The following is a 22,721-nucleotide window of genomic DNA, read 5'->3' as shown; positions in this document are numbered from 1 at the left end:
CTTCCGGACGCTCGGGCCGCCCCTCTCAGAGAGGCGGTACAAGAAGGCCACGCCCACCCCAGACCTGCCGCTCCACAGGGCTATCGAGTCCTTCTGTCTAAATCGGAGATCCAACACTTCACCAGGGCCTGTGGGCAGAGCAAACCAGCAAACATTCATCAGAGCCTCCCCAACACTTCACCAGAGCTCCTTCCTAAATGACTTTGGGCTTATCCTGGCCTAACGCAAGCTTGGAGTTGGTTGCTAAAGGGCGCAGAACGGTGTGGGGTGGAATTTGACGGTGCCTCACCGAAGACAAAGGGCATGTGGAAAGACCAAAATATTTTTCCAACCTGCAGTTTACCAACAACAAAATTTGGAGAAATGGAGAAAAAGTGCAAGTTCAACAAAATGTTCAGTTTTCATCTAGAACAGTTCATGAGCAATAAACATTTTACATTATTTATTTAAACATACATTGCACCAATTCCAAAAATATTTGAGACAAGCATTAATGAGTTTGAAACAGACAATTCTTCTGTTCTTCTGTGAGACTGACAATGACATCTCTCTCCACTAAGAGTCGACAAGTGTTTGATCAATAGATAATTAAGGCCACCACAGAAGTGCATTCACCCACAAGTGTGGGTTTTCCACCAATTCAACCTACTGATGTGGTGTGGCTGTCACACCACTATTTGTCATTTGCACCTCAAAGCAGAGGAAGTCAGCTAGACCATAATTATCACCTGTCAAATCACTGGATTCAGATGATCATCCTTTTCATAAAGTTGACTGTTTGTAGCCCATTTTTAACAGACCTCTCCCCCTCACAGCCAGGTCCCTCCCCCACACAGCCAGGCCTCTACCCCACGCAGCCCGACCCCTCCCCAAAACAGCAAGGCCTCTCCCCCAAACAGTTAGTCCCCTCCTCCACACAGCCAAGCCCCTCCCCCACACATCCAGGCCCCTCCCCCACACAGTCAATCCCCTCTGCAAAACAGCCAGGCCCCTCTCCCCCAAACAGCCAGGCCCCTCCCCCACACAGCCAGGCCTCTCCCCCACACAGCCAGGCCCCTCCCCAATACAGACAGCCCCGCCCCCCAACGCTATTGGCCCACCTGTTTTTGTCTGGATGGTGCGAACGCTCATGACCGTGCTGTCCCCACACAGGGCTTCCACCCTGCAGCTGTACTGGTGGCAGGGAAGCAGGCCTGTCACTGTGTGCCAGGTGAGGAGTGTGGAGCTCTGGAGCTCCCCCTGGTGGTACACCTTAAAGCTGGAGATGGAGGAGATGTTCTGCACGGACCAGCTCACCGTATAGTTGCGGGAGCCAAAGGAGGACTGGTGTAGGTTTATGATTTCAGAGTTTGCTAGGGGACAAAAAATAAACAAAACTCTTTCATCAGGCAAAGCTTTCAAACAGTAGTATCCAAGACAATATTAGCATTCCCCTGTTAGATGTGTTGGAAGTGATGAAGTCGATTCACTGTTCAAAATTAGAGGAGAGATTGGCACACAAACTCTTAATCCAGCACATCCCATCATGTGCCAGGTCATGCGCCAGGGACACACTTAACAAAAATCACATGATTTCCTTTGGCAGGAGCTTGGTAATCCTGCACTGACAGCAACATCTAGTGAAAAATCCAAGAAACCTACAAGTACATTAAGTAAGTTGACAGGAAAAGCATACAGGTTTTTTCCACTAGCCTCTACCCTGGGGCTAGATAAAAGTATGCATCAATGTAGGACTGCACCATACATCTAACTGCAGTTTTTAAAGCGTATTAAGACTAACTGCGGGATTGTAGTGTATAGGCGTCTTTTTCTTTAATCTGTTCGCTCCGGCATTATTTACTCAGTAAGTGCTGAATGTGCTGTGGTATCTGCCAAAGGTGGTTATTTTGAGAAAAGTTGTTTTCAAAGTTGTTTTAAGTAAAACTTGTTGTGTTATCGTAGGTAGAAATTGAAAAATGTCTGTACTTTGGTTCGTTATTCAATAAATGTCAATAAATTAACTATATATCCATACCAGAGTTTCCATCGCTGAGGACCATCCTGCTGAGGCGGGACTGGCCCGTAGACTGGCCCACAGACTGGCTCGTAGACTGGCACACCACCTGAAGCCCCAGCTGCACCCTGCTACAGGGAGGCAAGCTGCCCACGGTGAACACCGGGCTGCCCAGCGTGTGTCTGAAGCTCCTCTCCTCCAGGACGTGGCCAGAGCCGTCCACGTGGAAGACCGTGAGCAGGAAGGCGGTGAGGCCCGAGGCGGGGTCGCTCAGGGGGCAGTCCCATCCCACGGTCACGCTGTTGCTGTCCCAAGCGGTCACCCGGAAGTTCCTGGGCACGTCAGGATCTGGGCATTCACACAGGGAACTTAACACGGCACTCTGAGCACGCACCAGCACAGCCAAGCTTTACAATGTGATCATTCACACAAACAGGCTAACCCATGAGCCTATGCATGTTCGGCTACAGTAATTGCATAATGCTAATGAACGTGCTGGTGCTCATACGGCAATAGGGCAGTTCACAGAAGTGTGCTACTTATCAGACCTCCAAAAGAAGGGAGTCAGCAAATTAGATAGATACAGTGCTCAGTAGCAAAATATCCTACTGGATCAGCATTATGTGAACCTTAGGTTCTCCATAATATAATGTGATCAAGTTTTGTATCGTTACAGTAGAAACCTGATAACAAGGGAAACAAGTTGGTGTCTTTGGTGGTGGGGTGCTGACTGAAGATCTTGATACAAATGGGTCAGTGGCCAGCCAGATACCAAGGTTAACCCGGTGTGATAAGCTTACAGAGATAGCACAAGCAGGATCATTGATCTGTACTGTTTGGTCCTGATTGTGTCTTTATTTCATGACTTGGTGTTTTGCTTTGATCTTTTTGTATATATGGGGAAAGGTGCAATGGTTCAGGGAGACTCGTCTAAACTCGTCTCCTGCGCATATGCAAATGTGTATAGCCATTTCACCACTCACATTTTGCACCATTGTATATTGTTAATATTACTGGACACACTGAACAATAAACTGCATTCATTTTAACCTGCCAGTCTTCGTTGACTCTTGCCACTGTACACCTAGCAGCTTAAGGTCCTAACATACACATAGAACTGAGGATACCAGCACCTCGTAGTTACTGGCCTATACACTAGTGTTGTAGCAGTTCATACTCAATTGTATTTATGCAGGCTACACAAGCCAGAGACATGTCTGCCTCTACCAAGTTTTAGACAGCGATCAGTATAGAGACACACTACTGGTGGAAAGCAGTTTCCTCTGGCCATGCATAACTGTTAGCACCAGAGGAAAGGTGAAAACACTATTTTGGAGTCAGATAATCAAGATTACATGACATTAATCCCATTCCAGCAAGACTACACACGTTCCTTCACCACACAGATAATTCCACTGTTTGGTTTGCGGACGGGTTTCTTACAGTTGGTGACCTCCACATGCCGTATGGAGTATCTGAGGGGTTTCTTACATGAATCTACTCACATATACCTGCTGGTGCTCACACGAATCTACTGGTGCTCATATGAATCGAATGTTGCTCAAATGAATCTAATATTGCTCTTACAAATCTACAGGTGCTCATATGAATCTACTGGTGCTCATATGAACCTAAAGGTTCTCTTACAAATTTACTGGTGCTCATATGAATCTACTGGTGCTCATATGAATCGAATGGTGCTCAAATTAATCTAATGGTGCTCATATGAATCCAATGGTGCTCATATGAATATAAAGGTGCTCATATGAATTTACTGGTACTCATATGAACCTGCTGGTGCACATCTGAATCTGCTGGTTCACATATGAATCTAAAGGCTCTCTTACGAATCTCCTGGTGCTCATATGAATCTAAAGGTTCTCTTATAAATCTACTGCTGCTCATATGAATCCAAAGGTGCTCATATGAATCTACTGGTGCTCACGTGAATCTAAAGGTGCTCATATGAATCTACTGGTGCTCACATGAATCTAAAGGTTCTCTTACGAATCTACTGGTGCTCATATGAATCTAAAGGTTCTCATACGAATCTACTGTGCAAATGTACAGTACTTGGAAGTGGCTATGGATAACAGTGCTGCCCATAATGCACATAATGTAGAAAGCACAAGATACTAATAACAATGGCTATTTAGCAAGGAGAATTAAGTGAACAAAATGTCACGTGGTGGATAGAAGCATGAAAATTGGTATGAAAAATATGTTTTAAAGACAAGCTGAAAACAGGAACATCCTTGTTACCCATAACATTTTTGTGTGTATTGGAGTGAAATGTATGTATTTGGATGGTAATTCAACAAACTTTGTGGTCAGACTGTGAAACTTAACAATAGTCAGGGTTTTGAACAGAGTCTAACGTCATACACATTAGTGTCACTTAGGATGTAGGGGAGAGTCGGTATAAACGTAAGGCATAAATATAACACGGTAATTATATTTTTGTTCACTGCTGCTACAGTCGTCATTTGAGGATTGTATACGCGCAATTCAATCCTATACCGAATGATTCATGGAAAAGAAACAGCATTTATCACATGCATTTATTATAAGCACACACCAGATTAGTCTGTATAGTAGGCTTTTGCTATTGGGTTTGTGTATGTTTAAATGAATAGTTTTAATTGGCAAATTGCTCGTAGTTGTGTCTCTCCTGTCAGCATCTAGTTCCTCGTTTACGAAATAGGGAAATGGACAATTATTGAAATGACTGAATTATTCAAATAAACAATTATTGTTTAACATTTTCATGTGGGGAAAATTTTTTTCTTTCGAGGCATCTTTGAGAGAGACCAGCAAAGACGTGCTCAGACGAGAGACACCAGCTACAAGCAAGCGAGGGGAACGTGAAACCTGACACCATGATAGGTTGAATAAAAATAGGTATTAATTATTCAACGGTTTTTACTGACAGAGGTCAAAGTGTGCAATGATTTTAAAATGCAGGTTTTGGTGACGGTCAGGTGCGAATGTCTCGCCCTCTCCTCTGACGTGCGTTTGAGCTGCTGTTTGTAGCCCTTTGTAATTTCATTGGAGCAAATTTCATCCCGCTGTCTGTGGTTGTTGCTGTTTCAATTCCATTAAAATCCTTTTTGGTCAAATATACTGGCTTGTGCAAACTTATTTTCAATTTATCCTCAATAGCACTGTATCCTACAGTGTGAATATAGTTTATTCCACTGATAATGTTTGGTGTTTGAGGGTTCAGTTGCTAAATAGCCTGCCAGAGGAGAGACCGACACATTCGCACATCCGCATTCCGTATCAGCACCTGGCTATTGTCAGGCAGTGGGGGTGTGAAGACAAGCCAAACTCCAGTAAACAGTCCTAAAAAAGTTTTAGTCATTCAGTCAGACTTAGGCTGCATTCACACCAGATCAGGCAATGCGGCACCTTCCCGCAGGGTTGTGCGGAGGTGTGGGCGTGTCACTACATGGCCCATGTGCGTGATGTCATGTTGTGAACTTTAACCCCCCCCCTCCATTTCCTGTCTGCTAACTCAAACAAATGGAAACAAACCGAAGGAAGCTTCTTGCTATCGTTATTTTGCAGCGTAGATTGCAAGCCAGACGTCAAAGCTGGGTACACAAAATAAACCAAGAGAGGACACAACTGGGAGAGTATCATCGTTTGGTCCATGAACTCCATAGTGCTAGGTACAATAAACTAGCATGCAAGAACTGCTAAATAGCGAATCTTTTTATATACAGCTTAATTCCGAAGTTCAGAATTAATATTTAGCTAGTAACTATTGTTTCGGTACTTGTCCCATTACCCGGCACTGTCAAATCATGATGACGATCATAAAATCAAATCTTAGGAAATGAATTCCATCAGTAATTCATCTGACAGTTGCTCAGTAAACAGCGGAATGCTACATGGTAATTTAAACAACTTACGTGATTGGCCACCGCAGCGTGACGTCGGGTTGCGTTACGGCAAAAGTTGATTCTGGTTCTACTTCTTCCCCCAGGCCGCTACGTTTTTTTTCGGCACCCAATGCGGTCCCCACCCCGCAGCCTAAGTGCACTACCCCGATTCAAATGAATGGGAGGACTGCCGTTTTTCCTGCATTGCCTGATCTAGTGTGAATGCAGCCTTAGCATATATTATTGAGTTTGTTTGTTTAACATCCATACGTTCACCCAACTCAAAAAATGAGAAATGTTTTTATTAGTAAGCTAGCTGGCATGTATTAACTATCATAAACAAGTATTAACTATCAAGTCTAATCTTTCCACCGTAATTAAGACACGCGTGACAGAACGTTGCTGGCTGTAGCATACTATTCTAGTAGCTCGGGAGAACCTCCTTGTGGTATAACTTCGACATTTCCATCGCAAATGAGCAGTTTTGGCTACATCTTTTTTCTAACTGGTTGCCAGCTGGGTCAGAACAACGTTACCAGTTCCAATTTATTTTTATTAGGCCTGTACAGTTCAAATGGAGAGACCCCAAACTGGCAGGTCAATTAAAGGCCAGTGCAGCACAGATATGCATGCATTTTCACGCCTGTGCTTAAAAAGTTGGGCACGTGATGCTTTACAACTGTGTGGCTGTTGTTCCCTCACCTAAATGTAGGCATAGCATCTAAAAATACAGCTAAAAGTGCAAACAGCACAATTCCTTCAGCAATCAATCACCCTGTCTGTTGAGTATGAACACGGTAACTAGGGTGGTTAAACAAACGAAAACTGTGGCCACCTTTGCAGGGTTCTGCATCTTAAACCATTAAAAGGACTACGGGTAAATGGTAGATGGACTGCATTTATACAACGCTTTTATCCAAAGCGCTTTACAATTGATGCCTCTCATTCACCCATTCACACACACACTCACACCAACGGTGAAAGGCTACCATGCAAGGTACCAATCACGGCAGGGATCGAACCGGCAACCCTTCAACTGTCAGGCAACCACTCTTACCTCCTGAGCCCCCATAGGGTGATACCTATAATTTGGTGCGTCAGATGTTTTTTTGTTAGCCTAACCGTGTTTGTGATACAGCCTTGCTGCGCGATTACTGTGGTCAGAGCCTATGAGCTAGATTTCTGTAACAAAGTGTGATATGCAGATACAGGTGCGCATTCCTTCAGTCACAGCGATATTTCTGAAATAATCGGGTCATGGGGCCCCCTAAACTGGCTCCGCACCCCCTGTCCTAATACTCAAGCTCTGCCACTGGGCAGTGGTCAAATAAAGCAATGTGTTTCACGTGTGCAATTATTTCAAAGGGAAATGAATCTCTTATTGCCTATATTACGAAAACACTATACTTCAGAAATACAACTGTTGGAACTGATCCAGCTGTGCACTTTATTTCAAGAAAATAGTTTTGCAACATAGCCTATTGTTTCATAATATGCATGAAGGTTGTTGTGGGAAGTAATGGAAGTAATAAAAACACGGTCTTTTAAATGTAAAAAAAACGACCACATATTCACGTAAAAACCCATAGAAACATTTTGTATGTTCTATATGCTCAAAGATTTGCAAGAAGGATCTTAAATGAATTTAATTTGGATATCTCCGTTCACCCTGCTGGTTCCTTTTGTTTCGTAAATGAGCAATTTGAGGCGTAAATCGGGCAGTCTGTCAAAAGAATTGATGAAGACTGTTACATTAGGTCATCTATCGCTTGAAGAGATATGGATAATGAGGTATGTAGTGTAGTGCTCATTATCTAGGCTTCACCAAGATCATGTCTGCAGTGTGGTAAACATTTTCGTTTTACAAATGGGCGTATTTTTTAATTTTTTAAAATTACGGTGGAAAGGTCTTTTGGACTCCCAGTTCTCAACCTGCTGCCAGTGTTCGATGATGCATATCCCTAGGGTGGTCAAACCTGTTTAGACAATTTTTCAGAAAACAGTGTTTGACAGTTTATTTTTTATCCATAATGGCATAAATGAACTCTTACCGGTGAGCGCGGTGAGGCACTGGAGTGGGGGGGGGGGGGGGGGGGGATGTGGGCAGACGCACTCTTACCGGTCAGCGCGGTGAGGCACAGGACCGCGGGGCCGAGCGCCATCTCCACACACGCCACGTAGCTCCGGCAGCCGTCCAGGCCAGCGAATCGGTAGTGCCCCCTGCGCGTGGTCTCGTTGCACAGGACCGCCAGGCCGTCCAGGTCCGGCCGGTACAGCGCCACTCTGTGCAGGGGGTCGGGGGGGACACGGGGGCTCCCTCGCCAGGAGACCAATAGCGTGGAAGCACCCCGAGACTCCGCCCTCAGTGGAAAGCGGTGGGTGTGGCCTGGGGAGAGCAGGGTGTGCTTGAGAAACTGGCATTGTAACCCAGGAGGTCATTTATGCCAAGCTGCACTGCTGATGGAGCCTTCAAAGACACCAGTTTCCATAGACAAGCTACTGTTAATGAAGAACAGTAAGCCAACATCTAATCTATTAAGCCATAAAAAGATAATGTTAGTAAAAAGCTAGAATTCTGGAAACCTGAAATGAGGCAATGTTCATTTTTCAGGCGTCATACACTGCTAACAAACTATTCATCAAATATACAAAAGCATTCTGATATTATATTTAACATGTAGAGTGATACAGGGACACTCTGTTGCGTTACACAAAGTCACGGATTAAAGCCAAATTTACAGTTACTTCAACTTTACACAGAAAAACTGCCCACACCAACAACTAATAATTATCAATATACCTATAGTAGTAGGTTTCATTAGGTCATATTGAATTATGACCTAATGGAACCTATCACTCCATCTATTACACATCTAAACAGCAACCTGAATCTAAGCTTTTAAGTTAAATGTTGAATTAACGTCAAATTCATTAGTATTTATCATAGCAGTATTGGTTTCTGATACAGTATAACACCTGTTAAACTGCATTCAAACAAAGATATACACATTCCAATAACTGTTAAACTTGTAAATAAATAAAAAGAAACTTCTTCATTTGTATAGTGATCATTTCAATTATCATATGGAAACAATTTAATTATCAGTATGTATGTAGCTATCCAATTAAACTGCTTTATACACTGATGTAGGACCATTTAACAAACTGATTCTAAGCTTTGAAGTTATGTGCAAAAAGCCCCATGTATTTGGCACAGAAATTAATTTAATACCCTGAAATTATATTCTTAGTAAAAATAGAAATATTCTGGTAAATTACATATTCAAAGGAAAAAGAAGTTCTGGGGCCTGATGCATAGAGTTTGCGTGGATTTAATTATATTGTACAACCATTTGCGCAAATTGTACAATTTGCTTAGAAATGAATAAAGTTTTTTTTTTTTTTTGTTTTTTTTGTTTTTTTTAAATCACACATGCAGATTATATTAATAAATCACAAATATCCCTAAACTTGTAGGCTCGTGAAGGAGCTTTATGACTCTACCAAGTGAACACCCTCAATTTCCTTATATGGGGGCATCATTTCACCATTTAAATCTCTTGGAAATAGCAGTAAAACTGCTAAATTTTAATTGTAGTAAAACATAGAGGAACATACTGACAGGAAAGTGAATTAAAAAAAAGAATGTTTTCAGAATGTTAGATTTAAATGCTGTTGCAATGAAAACAATTTGGAATTTTCAGATCTTTGAAAACCTTATCTGGTCAAGTTCAGTTTCTGTTGATGTCCATAAGTGTAAAGAGAGAGGCATACCAAGTGTAATGATAAAGTCCTCCTTTTGGTAGAGATAATGAGTGTCGTTTTCACAGGGAAACACTTCATTTGGCTGGAATGCCTTGAGAGCTTCTTGTTGTGAAAGAGAAATTGAAGATTCCCAATTAGCCATTCTAATGGAGAATTTAGGGGTCCGATTAACCACATTATCAACTCGCTTCTGTTAGACTACAAAAGGGAAAACAGGCACTTGAGAAAAGTGACGACAGCACTAAACTTTTCAGTTTTACTTTTCAATAGTTTCCATGTTCATTCAAACATCTTGAGATGAGAAATTTGAAATGGCTCCAATTCAAAAGCACAAACCATGAGAGGGTCCACAGTGCTAAACATTCTGGTTTCCCCTGTGTCAAAATAAAGTCCCACAATCACCAGCTGAGATCTGGTGACTGCAAAGGCCATACCATATGATTCACATCATTTTCATACTCATCAAACCGTTCAGTGACCCCTCGAGCTCGGTGGATGGGGACACTGTCATCCTGGAAGAGACCACTCCCATCAGGATAGAAATGATTCATCATAGGATAAAGGTGATCACTCAAAATAACTTTGTATTGATTTGCAGTGATCGTTCCCTCTTAGGGGACAAGTGGACCCAAACCATACCATGAAATTGCGCCCCACAGCATAACAGAGCCACTGGACGCCCTCATTGTAGGGGTCATGCATACAGGCCTGTACTGTTCTCTTGGCATACCCCACACATGCACTCACCCACTTGTGGAGAATATAACAAGGCAGTCCATTCTCTCCATTATTATTTGCTCTTGCTATTGAGCTCCTGGCCATGATAATAAGATCACATGACCATATACAAGGTATTAAGATTGGAGGTGAAAGTCATGTTATTTCTCTGTACGCAGATGACATTTTACTTTACTTACAAGACCCCTTACATTCAATTCCAACACTTTTTACAATACTTGACCAGTTCGGCGATCTATCTGGTTACAAAATCAACTGGTCCAAGATCGAGATCATGCCAATTTCCAAATTTAATTCTGATTCTTTAAAAGGCAAGTTCAATTTTAAATGGTCTCCAGACTATATGAAGTACTTGGGCACATACATTCCCAGTAATATAGAAGACGCTTATCTACTTAACTATCCCCCAATAATTGATAAAGTTACAAGCGATCTGAAAAGAATGAACTAACTTCCTATCTCTTTTATGGGTAGAACTAACATTATTAAAATGTCTGCTTTACTCAAATTCCTTTATTTGTTTAAAAACTTATTACAGCTCCCATATAATGCTGGTGGTCTAAACTTGCCAAACCTCAAACTCTACTTTCTCTCAGCTCAACTTACCCAGGTCAAGCAATGGTTTTCCAGCTCATTAAGTGCATGGGCAAGAGTGGAGTCCCGTGGCATTCTTCCATAAGAGTTGAAATACCTGCCCTATATTGGTTTACAGGAGGTTAAAAAAATTACCAAGAACCCTACTATCGTTAATAGTTTACAAATATGGAAGAGCTCCCATAAACTTATGGGTTACAGTGAACGCCTCTCCCCCTATACTCCCATATGGAGAAACCCCAATTTCTCACCCTGTTTTAATGATGACACATTCAAGCCGTGGTACGACAAGGAGATAAGGGAAATAACAAATCTTTTTGATAATGGTATATTTATCTCTTTTAATCAGTTGCAATTAATACAATCTACCTTCCACTCACTTATTCAGGTTTTTCCAAATTCGTCACATGACACAGACAAGTCAAGGCACTCTTAAGGAACCCAAACCATCCAAAATAGAATGTCTCATCAATAAGGATGTAAGAATTTCTAGATGTATTTCTGAAGTATATAAATCCCTGTTAGAATGCTTGTTTACAAGCACAGATGTTATGAGATGTAAATGGGAAAAGGATTTAGAGATGGATATAAGAAAAGAGGACTGGTCTTTTTTTCTTTCTTCATAAAATGAGTACTGCAATGTCCTTTCTTTGCTGGCGTTGCAAAAAACAAAAAGGCAACTTTTATCATATGTTTGGTCCTGTAATCTGGTGTCAACATTTTGGAATTCTGTAATTGACATTATAGCACTATGTTTAGACATTCATATCCCAAAATCGCCTCGCTTGTGTCTTCTTGGCACAAGCAACATGGACCCTTGGAATAAGCTTCACAAAAAACATTGACCTTGCTTTGATCGCTGCAAGGAAGTGCATTACAGTCCATTGGAAATCTGATTACCCTCCTACAGTATCGCATTGGTTAAATGAAATCTCCAGCTACATTCCATTAGACAAAATTGGCTACAACATAAAATGTAAGAGTCAGGACTTTTTGAAAATATGGGAACCGCATATAGATTTTATGGCAAGAAGGGCAGCTTTAGGGACTAATGGTTGATATGCTGGGTCACAATGTTTTTCTTGTTTTTGGCGGTGTGGCGGTATATGGCGGTGTTTGGTTTTCTAGTGCAAATTGTAATGTGATATGGCATAATTTTGCTACTGTCAAACTGTCAATCAAAACCATTTAACTCTTTGAAAAATTGTATTTATTTTTATACCCTTTTGTCATGGTTCACAGTTAAAGTATTAAGTTGCTGAAGATGTTCACTGTTGTGAAGGCAGTGCCCTGGTCAACTTTTTGGGCGACATGATGGGGTGTTGTGCCTGCTGGCGAGAGATTGAGAGAGAGGGAAGGAAAAGTATAAAGTGCAATCTGTCTGGGCGAGGGATCGCTAGGCGGTCAGCGCAGGCGTGTTGGGACGTCCGCTTGCTCAGCGTTGCCGAAAAGTGTTGCCTGAAGGGTTGGCCAGTGTATCACTACCTTTAATATACTTTTACTTGTGTACCTAGCTTACTTTGAGCTAGGGGTGCACCATGGGGTGGGGGGTGGCCAGTGGGTGTTAGGAAAACAAAGGAAACTGCACAATTGTATTGTGAATTTGTATCTATTGACCTTTGCAAGCTCAATAAAAAAATATATAAATCTAAATCACATGTGGAGAATATGGTGAAGGATGACTTTTCTGACTGTATCACAATGAGGGGTTTATGCACAGAAACCCTACTAAAATATCCCTCTCTATGTAGTTGTCGACGGACTGTTCTTGCTGACACAGTCTCATCACATCCTGCATTGACATTCTCAGTCACTGGAGGAAAAGTTGCTCTTCTGTTTTTCCTCACATACTGCACTGATGCATGAGCATCATGGTCACTGAATGTGTACTTTCGACCACAATTTCTGACCCTATTTACTGTGGTTTTTACCACAGATCTAAATGCAGATGTCACTTTAGTAACTGTTCCTATTGAAACACTAACCAGCTGGAAGGTCATTGTGACTGAAGCTCATGCCATCCATGGCCCAATAATGAACCCTCTTTCAAAGTCACTTAGATCCTTTCCTCTTGCCATCATGACCCAAAATCAGGGTCAACTGGGCCTACTCAGATTTTTTATACATGCCACAGAGCATGATAGGATGTTAATTGCTTAATTGTATCATGCAGTACACCTGTATGGAAACATCTGCATTTGTTAAATTTCTCCACTCACTCACTCCATTCAGGTGTTTCAGTTTAATTTCTCACCCGTCTGAACGTTGATTGATATATTGAGACATATTGGTCTTTAGAGCACATTACGGAGCAATTTAGGTTGGAACAAAAACCAGCATACAGAGGGTCCTGAGGGCCAAGTTTGAGCAGCACTGCTCTACAGCATATTTATTCATAGCAAAATGCTTTTAAAAATCAGCATACATTTTTCAGCACAATTTGACTGTCACGATAACAGCAGCAGCTTGTTTTGAATGCATATTTACATAAGTTGCATCACTAGAATTTAGCAGATGCTCTTATCCAGAGCAACTTACACAACTTGAACTATTTATACATAGCATCCATTTTTTCAGCTGAATATATACTGAAGCAATTCACATCAAGCACCTTGCTCAAGAGTATAACAGCAGCACCCTACCTGGGAATTGAACCAGTAACCTTTGGGTTACAAGTCCAGTTCCCATCTTTATAGAAGTAGTTGTTCAAATTAAGTGGCCTGCAGCATAATTTAAGAGAGCCATCAATCTGTCACAAGACCGAGGCAATGGACCATATTTTGGAAAACATATGTCTAGCAGTTTCTATTATTGACCATGACAACAGTCATCAGCTAGATTGAAAGGTCAGTAACACTCACCCCACTTCCGCTGGGGGGGAGATACGCAGTTCTGTGCGCACTGCTCACATTGATGGAATCTGATGAGAAAAGCATGTACAGCATTGGATCCATCTACATCTCCCCCGTCAGCAACAATGTTGGAGACATTGTCGGACCCGGAGGAAGTTTGTAAGCAGGAATTGGAGGACTGCAGTGTCAATCATACATTTGTAAACGGTTAATTAGCTTCCCGTTTCTGTAATTATATGTTTAACAAAAAATGATGTTCTTGAAACGGAAAGAGATTGGCCAAAAAGTACACGGATCGTACATGGACCTAAAAAGCATCGCCAAAACAGCGATACACTTATAAATCCAATTTACAATTATGGATTTCCGTTTTCTTCTCCAATTCAGCTTCAAAGTCAAAGTCACAAACGTGTGAACAACTGAATTTCACACTTACCGGAAACAACTGAAAAGTTCCACACATGGGAGATTCCGTCATATTCCGCGCGTAATGTATGCACATCCAGTGTCGTTACCATCAACGACACCATTTTGCCTTTACTTCCTATGGGTGTAAGTTCATTGCTGTCCAGCCATATCTTGGTATCTGGTCTGGTAAGGATTGAGAACAATGTCACCGTACAAACAACGAGGTGCATAGGTTTCAAGTAAATGTGCTTTGAGAAGTTATGAACCGAAGGTTCTGATATTCTGAACTTAATACCTCTTCGCGGAGGCGCTGACGTTTAGAACCCAACAGACAGAGAAGACAGGACTGCTGCAGCTTCCTGAAAATGGCAAAGTTGGACGCATTCGTGTGACTATACATTCAGGCCTATAGGCCTAACTGAATGGACAAACCCGTTAATGAATTTTAAAAACAAAAGGTAAACGTTACCTATAGGCTACACATGCATAAGGCCATTCAAGCCATAGCAATTTAAAGCCAAAACGACATTTCCCTTACGCGTTACCAACACCAGTGTTTGCGCCAGCTGATTCACTCCACTACAGCTGTAAATTAAAATATAATTCTAATTGTACCTCCACTGTGATTCACTGAAACTGGTTCATGTAAACGAGTCATGCAAAAATAAATAAATAAACATTTACTCACCCAAAGAAGAAGAAAGCTGCAGTGATATCAGTAATGAGAGAATAAACGCGGAGGCAAACCTGCAAATGTACAGATGTAGATTGCATTAGTGGAGCGCCTATTACGAGGACGTATTTATTTAATATACAAACCCACAGAAAATGAGCATATGTACATTTTCAGAGAATAGTTGAACTACTGTCCCTCTGTGAGAAAGCGATATGAGCGAAACGAAACAAAACATTCAGCTGTCGAGATCATTTCGCAACACATTAGACCTACTAATACTGATATTGGGCGTATACTCTGCAAACCCTTTGATTCTAAAATCAGACCGAGTAATTAGACAATTAGCTACACCTTTCAATTAAAATATTGACCACCCTTTTCACTCAGTTAAAAAGTAAGATGAGTGAAACGAAAATTCGTCAGAATCAACATCTGTGTTAGGTTAAAAAAAAGCATTAGAACAATCTAACAGGACATTTTCTCTAGTTTTTCACGCAGGCTCTGTTGGTTTTTGTGGACATTAAACGCGGCAATAAATTTAGGTTATAACCCTTATTGTTTGCAAGCATCCTATTGTGTTGAAGATAGGCTAACTGGTAGGGCAACACAGAATAAACGTGTCAGGTAAATATAAAAGCGAAATAATTACAAATTATATATTGAGTCCTTTCATATGCCGTAAATCTGGCGATGTGTTTAATTGAATCGTAGGGCATGTCGCCATGTAGAATTCTTACAGATCCTTCTAACCCAAATGCGATACTGCGTGGTCAAAAGCTGAATTTTGGTCTTATCTGACCGTAACACTCAGTAGGTACCAAATGCTGTTTGGCAACTCCAGGCTTATGTTTTTATTGCCCTAATTAGAGGCTCATTTCTGGCAATCCTTCCCAAAAGCCTGTTGATATTGAGATCGCGGCTCATGTTAGATTTGAAGACTTTGGTCTGTAATCAATCCACATTCGTCCTTAGCTTCAACAAAAAGGGCACGCTCCTTTCAGAAATTCTGTTTGGTGAGTTAATTTTAGTGATCATGGAATTTGCCAACCTGAAAAAAGATGTAGATTTTGATGGATTAAAAATGATAAGGGTGTACATTTTTTATATATACTGCCTTCCAGAATTATTTTTACACTTGATAAAAGTGAACAAAGAAGGCTCTATAAATAAGCAAGCAATGAGCTCAATGAGCTATGTGTATAAAAAGTGGGGGGTATTTTCTTCAAAATAATAATAATAATAATATATATATATATATATATATATATATATATATATATATAAATTATTATTATTATTTTGAAGAAAATACCCCCCCCCCCCTTTTAAATGTTATACACATAGCTCATTGCTGGCTTATTTATAGAGCCTTCTATGTTCACTTTTAGTGTAAAAATAATTCTGGAAGGCAGTATATATAAAAAAATGTAGGTTATGTGTTGAAGTTGTTCTGGACAAGTTTCTGCTAAATGCCTACATTCTAGCAATCCCTCACTGAGCCAGCATAACCAATCCCTCAGAAACGCACGTTTACATGCATTCACGCACGCGTACACACAGATGCGCATGCGTGCGCGCACAAAAATGCACAGAAATGCGCACAAACAAGTTTCAAGTTTAATTGTCATTTCCACATACATAGTATAAGGGAACGAAATGTCGTTCCTCACGGTCCAAGGTGTTAACACAAAATACAACACAGTCTCGAAACCTAAAAACAGAATAAAAGCACAATAAAAGCAGTGATAAATATAAATAATGCAGTATAAGTGTAATTATAAGAACTGTAAGAATATAGGTAATATAAATACTGCCTAACCAGTGGCCTCAGTGGTAATTATACATAGTATAAATAGGAGGCACAGCGGTGATGATGGCCCGGAATAAAGGGTCGGTACAGGGTAGTCATAAAATGTCCATTACAGGGGCAGAGAGGTGTAGTCCAGGTGCGCATCTGCGCACACACACAGATGTGCCCACACACACGCACGAACGCACACACACACTCTCTCTTGCACTTCTATGAAGATGTGGGATGGGGCAGAAAATTAACTGTCAGGGAGGAAAAATAATCAGTGACAACAACTGTAACTACAGAACCCTTTTAAAATACTCCAGATATTACAACCATTTTGACCACACGCCATTATTTAGAGCAATTTCACACTATATTTGGTATTTTTACATAGTATCAATTTATACAGCTGTCTACATATTGAAGCAATTCAGGTGAATTATTCTGCTTACGGTATAACAGCTGTGTCCTTCCTGGAAATTGAACCTGAAACCTTTAGGATGCATGCACAGTTCCTCAACTACCATGTTCCTCAACCACCAAGTTACTCACACATATAAAGAACTGTCAGCAGGTCATTAGTGCAAATGGTGTAGGTCATATTTTTTAGACTGAAGTGTTTTTTAATGGGCTATTGTACACAACAGACCTACTAATTGTTTGTACATTGGCAGAGGATCTATAGGGCTAGATAACATTAATTTAGAAATGTGGGCAGCTACAATAGTTAAAAAGTACTTATCAGTACAGGCGCAACAGTGAACGTGAACCATTTTTATTTAAAGAAAATCGATATACCTGGTGTGAGGTAGTCATTATCTTGCGCCAGTTTCTATACCGAATTGCAACACAGATTGTACTTAATTTCAGAGGCGTCTATCTCCACTAACATAATACACTCGGTCAGTCGTCTCGTTAACAAGGTAGCTAACATTAAACTCAGTGAAAATGCAGAAAGCGGAACTGTCTAAAGTGGGTGTATTTTATTTGGATTTCAGAAATAAATGTTTCCCGCAAAGACATAACTGATGCAAAAGCAATAGCTTAAATGTTTGGTTTTTAGTTAGCTAGCAAGCCAGTTTAATGAGTTAGAGGTTTGCTTGAGTCTGAGGGGGGATTTGAACCTGGGTTTGTCACTCGTCCATAATTGGCAAACGTGCTACCCAGTGAGCTACGAGGAAAACAGATGTTGGGGCTGCAAATTTTTGGTCTTTTAAACGTATGCCCCTGTATGTATGTCCATTGAGGCAACCTATTCTGGTGCATCTGTGATGATGTAATCAGGCAGGAAGAAGAAAACGCAAAATCCACTAAGTCTGGGGCTTTATTTTGTGGACGTGTGAGGTCAGAAGGTACAGAAATGAATGTTCTTAAGGGCTGAGTCTGTGGTCATTGTGGTTATTTCTGTAAGGAAACCCTGGAAAGTGCCAAACTCTCGGTGCTGTATATGTATGGGGCATGCCACCCCACCAACACGTAACTTTGCAGGATGGCATACCTGCCACCCCAATTTCACATACTTAAGGTATGAATATACTATCACATGGGAGGACCTGGAACTTGTATAAATACATACAGCCATTCAAATTTGTGCATAATGAAAAACAGGATTGACAGAACATTTCTACTGTTCTGCCTCCTCTTCCTCCTCCTGGCTGTGTTCCGCCTGGCTGCGGATGTGGATGTGAAGGATGAGGTCCACGGACAGCAGGCTTGACGCAGTGTGCAGGACGGAGAGGAGGAGCTATTTACAGGCCAGGGACTCCAGCCCCCGAACCCTCCAGCTGGGGGGGGGCGGCCCCAGAGGCCCTGAGGAAGTGTGACTGGGCATCCAGGAAGCGTGGGCCGGGGTACAGCCGCCTGGGCACGCTCAGTACGGCCCCCGCCACCAGCCGGAAGGCCGCGCGCAGGTCGGGGCAGCTCCGCTGGGAGGCCTGCTGCAGGAGGCAGTGGTGCAGTACGAACTCAAACGCGCCCCCTGCTGGTAGCACGCTGCCTGCCTCTATTAGGACACCTGAAGAGGCGGGGCCTGTTTCTCGGTTACGGCTCCCCAATGCTCCTTCTTTCCCTTCCCCAAAATGGACGCCTGGCCGCTCTCCTGATGCCTTGCCATTTCGTAGCCAGTCTGGAATTGGATGTTCAGGTTCTGCACATAGTGGCCCCTCACCCCTGTTTGGGTCCCTAATAAGGGCCTGTGGCCCCTCACCCCTGTTTGGGTCCCTAATGCTGACCTGTGGCCCCTCACCCCTGTTTGAGTCACTAATGAGGGCCTGTGGCCCCTCACCCCTGTTTGGGTCGCTAATGACGACCTGTGGCCCCTCACCCCTGTTTGGGTCCCCAATAATGGCCTGTGGCCCTCCAGCCTCTGTGCTGTCAGTGCTCAGGTGGGCATTGTCCCTCATGCTGGCGGGTGCTCTATCTAACCTTGTGCCATTGTGTAGGCCGGGTTGTTTGACCATGTAATGAGCTACGTTCTCACTGTCCTCCTCCCTGCCCTGCGGGTGATGTGATTGGACAGGACCCTGTGCGTGACGCGACAGGACAGGCTCGTACACGCGCTGAAGCATCCGGAACAGTCCGCAGAAGGCCGTGCTGCACTGCTCCGCCAGGCCGGGACTGGGCCCGCACAGAACCAGGCAGTGCGGTGCCAAGCCCCGCCCCTCTGGGAAGCCCACGTGGGCCAACCTGTCGGGACCCAGCACCACGGGCTTGCAGAATGTCACCGTGGCAACGTGCTCCTCTCCAATCAGGCTCCAGTCACCGGGGTCGGCAAAGAGCTCCGCCCCCGCCAGCCGACAGAACAGCGCCAGCTCGTCACTGTCCACGCACTCCACCACGGACAGGCCGGCCCGCCGAGCGAGGTCCAGCGCCAGCTCCGACTGCTTCGCTGCCGAGAGCAGCAGCCCCACCCTCAGCCTGCGCAGGCAGGCCACGCCCCGCTCTGCCCTCCCGCCCACCCCGCCGCAGCACCTCTGCGCCTGCGCCGCGCTCGCCAGGTTCAGAGAGACGCCAGGGGGCGCCAGAGGGGACTGGAGCGGCACGCTTGTGGCATTACATTACATTACATTACATTATAGGTATTTAGCTGACGCTCTTATCCAGAGCGACTTACAACAGAGTAACCAAACTCAGGATCAAGTCCGCTTAAGTCCATTGAACAACATGTAGATAAAAAGCCTTTACTATGATGCATACAATAAGGAGAAACAAGATAGTCTGAACAAAAATTTTTTTTTTTTTTTTTTTTTTTTTTTTTTTTTTTTTTTATAGTTATGGGAGGGGGTTTAGGGAAGAGGAGAGAGGTACACAGAGAAGAGGTGCGTCTTGAGTTTCCGTTTGAAGGTGCTCAGACACTCTGCTGTTCTGACCTCCACTGGAAGATCGTTCCACCATCGTGGGGCCAGAACTGCAAAGAGTCGAGACCTTGTTGCTGCTCGTGTAGGGGGAGGAATCAGCCGCCCTGTAGTAGCCGATCGGAGCGATCTGGCCGGCTTGTAGGGTCTGATCATCTTCTGCAGATAACCAGGAGCTGACCCCTTGACTGCTTGGAAAGCAAGCACCAGTGTCTTAAACCGGATGCGAGCTTGCACTGGTAGCCAGTGGAGGGAGATGAGGAGGGGAGTGACGTGGGAGTCACGAGGGAGGTTGTAAACCAGACGTGCTGCTGCATTCTGGATGAGCTGAAGGGGTCTGGTGGCTGATGCTGGGAGGCCAGCCAGGAGGGAGTTGCAGTAGTCCAGACGTGACAGTATCATGGCCTGGACCAGGAGCTGTGTGGAATAATTGGTGAGGAGTGGTCTTATTCTGCGGATATTGTACAGGATGAACCTGCACGACCGGGTGGTTGCCGCGATATTCTCAGAGAGTGACAGCCTGTTGTCGAGCACAACTCCAAGATTTCGGGCACTCTGTGAAGGGTGTAGGGGAGTGTCTCCTAAAGAAATGGGGAGATGAGAAGTGGGAGAGGTAAGAGAAGGAATATGGAGAAGTTCCGTTTTGTTTGTGTTGAGCTTGAGCTGGTGTTTGGTCATCCAGCTCTGGATGTCACTCAGGCAGGCGGATATGCGATCGGAGACCTGAGTGTCTGTGGGAGAGAAAGAGTAGAAAAGTTGAATATCATCTGCATAGAGATGATATGACATGCCATGGGCGGCAATAACAGGGCCAAGGGACCTAGTATACAGAGAAAAGAGGAGGGGACCAAGGACAGAGCCCTGAGGGACCCCAGTTGTGAGGGGACGAGGAGCTGATACTGCACCGGCCCAGGCAACCTGGAAGGAGCGGCCGGAGAGATAGGACGCAATCCAGTTGAGGGCTGGTCCGCAAATTCCCAATTTTGTCAGTGAAGACAGAAGTGTAGGATGGTCAACGGTGTCGAAGGCAGCTGAGAGGTCAAGAAGTACCAGCGCTCGGAGCGGCCCGTCGCCAGGGCAACGCACCGCAAAGTCTCTGTGGATCACCAGGCCCTGGAGGACCCGGGACCGGCTCACGGGCAGGCCTGGCACGGGCGTGTGGAGCGCGGCGAAGTGGCGGGCGATCAGGGTCACGCCGGTGCAGTCCTGCTCACACCGCCACCTGCGGTAGAACTCGCAGGCCGTCTGGCTCAGGAACCCCCAGTGGGAGCTCGCCGTCTTTCCCCGGAAGTAGGCGTCCGTGAGCGGGCGCAGGTGGGCGGGGTCCTGGAGAAGGGACAGGGCGCGAGGGGCGAGGCCCTGCCCGATCATGCCATCCAAAACGAGCGCCTGGAAGGAAAGCAGAATGTGAGCCATGCGGCGGGCCTGAATGCCGTAGTGATGGTCGCCGTGGATACCCCACAGAAGCGCCCCCAGCAGGAGAAGGAAGGACTTGGCTCCATCACCCGTGATCTTACAGTGTGCTGATACACATCCCACCAGGACTCTGTCACAGGCACAACACAACACCATTATCAGCACACACATCTCTATCCATAGTCTTTTACTCACTGTTACTTATACAGTACTATTTACACAGTTACTCATACACATTGCTAATCACGCAATATGAATTACACACTGATACTCACAGTATTATTTACATATTGTTACTCACAGTATGATTTACACACGGTTACTCACATAGTATGATTTACACACTGTTACTCACACAGTATGATTTACACGCTGTGTCTGTGCATTTCCAACACAGACACAGCGTACTCAATCTGAAATGCACACGGTGCATTTCCCACACAGACACAGCGTACTCAATCTGAAATGCACACGGTGCATTTCCCACACAGACACAGTGTACTCAATCTGAAATGCACACGGTGCATTTCCCACACAGACACAGCATACTCAATCTGAAATGCACACGGTGCATTTCCCACACAGACACAGCGTACTCAATCTGAAATGCACACGGTGCATTTCCCACACAGACACAGTGTACTCAATCTGAAATGCACACGGTGCATTTCCCACACAGACACAGCATACTCAATCTGAAATGCACACGGTGCATTTCCCACACAGACACAGCGTACTCAATCTGAAATGCACATGGTGCATTTCCCACACAGACACAGTGTACTCAATCTGAAATGCATGCGGTGCATTTCCCACACAGACACAGCGTACTCAATCTGAAATGCAAACAGTGCATTTCCCACACAGACACAGTGTACTCAATCTGAAATGCACGCGGTGCATTTCCCACGCAGACACCATGAGTGAGTTTTGGTAAAGCAAATGTAAGCGTAAGAAAACGTTAGTGTAAAAGAGGGATCTGCCTGAGGGCGAGGCGGGATTCAATCCTTCAACCTTCAACCGGAGGTTTACCAGTCTGTGACTTTGCTAGTGCAGCACCATGACATAGCTAAGCAATGCGTGAAATATCATCAGCAAACCTGTCCATGGTTTTAAAGAAGAACACAGGCCAGTAAGCACAGAAGAGCTCCCGTTGAATCCATATGGCTTTGCAATATTGTAGCCGGTTAATAACTGAACGTGCAGACGGTACGTCATAATGCAGTGTATACGTTCGGTGAACG

The 22,721-nt window shown here is 43.8% G+C and overlaps 2 protein-coding genes across 2 annotated transcripts in view; both read right to left on the bottom strand.

Moving 5' to 3' along the window:
• The window catches only part of LOC118218891, a 217,111-nt gene extending 201,864 nt beyond the window's left edge, over positions 1-15,247 (bottom strand). The window contains exons 1-7 of the mRNA XM_035401618.1: positions 15,080-15,247; positions 14,926-14,984; positions 14,533-14,596; positions 14,266-14,420; positions 13,839-13,897; positions 9,655-9,748; positions 8,000-8,266 (exon numbers count right to left, since the gene is read on the bottom strand). Of these exons, the coding sequence (XP_035257509.1) occupies positions 8,000-8,266; positions 9,655-9,748; positions 13,839-13,897; positions 14,266-14,420; positions 14,533-14,596; positions 14,926-14,984; positions 15,080-15,081 (700 nt within the window). The 5' untranslated portion in view covers positions 15,082-15,247. The remainder of the gene's footprint in view (positions 1-7,999; positions 8,267-9,654; positions 9,749-13,838; positions 13,898-14,265; positions 14,421-14,532; positions 14,597-14,925; positions 14,985-15,079) is intronic.
• A 2,890-nt stretch (positions 15,248-18,137) lies between these two features.
• Positions 18,138-21,666, bottom strand: LOC118219202 (Bardet-Biedl syndrome 10 protein homolog). Its single transcript, XM_035402196.1, has 2 exons — positions 21,112-21,666; positions 18,138-19,758 (listed from the first exon to the last, which is right to left on the bottom strand). Exons 1-2 carry the CDS (start codon positions 21,646-21,648, stop codon positions 18,457-18,459), a joined length of 1,839 nt encoding a protein of 612 aa, XP_035258087.1. The 5' UTR covers positions 21,649-21,666; the 3' UTR covers positions 18,138-18,456.
• Between the last annotated feature and the right edge of the window lie 1,055 nt (positions 21,667-22,721).

The sequence above is a fragment of the Anguilla anguilla genome, chromosome 19, assembly GCF_013347855.1.
Source record: "Anguilla anguilla isolate fAngAng1 chromosome 19, fAngAng1.pri, whole genome shotgun sequence".
In the NCBI taxonomy this organism is placed as follows: Eukaryota; Metazoa; Chordata; class Actinopteri; order Anguilliformes; family Anguillidae; genus Anguilla; species Anguilla anguilla.
Note: the sequence above shows the minus strand (reverse complement) of the source record. Positions and strands in the feature narration are given on the sequence as shown.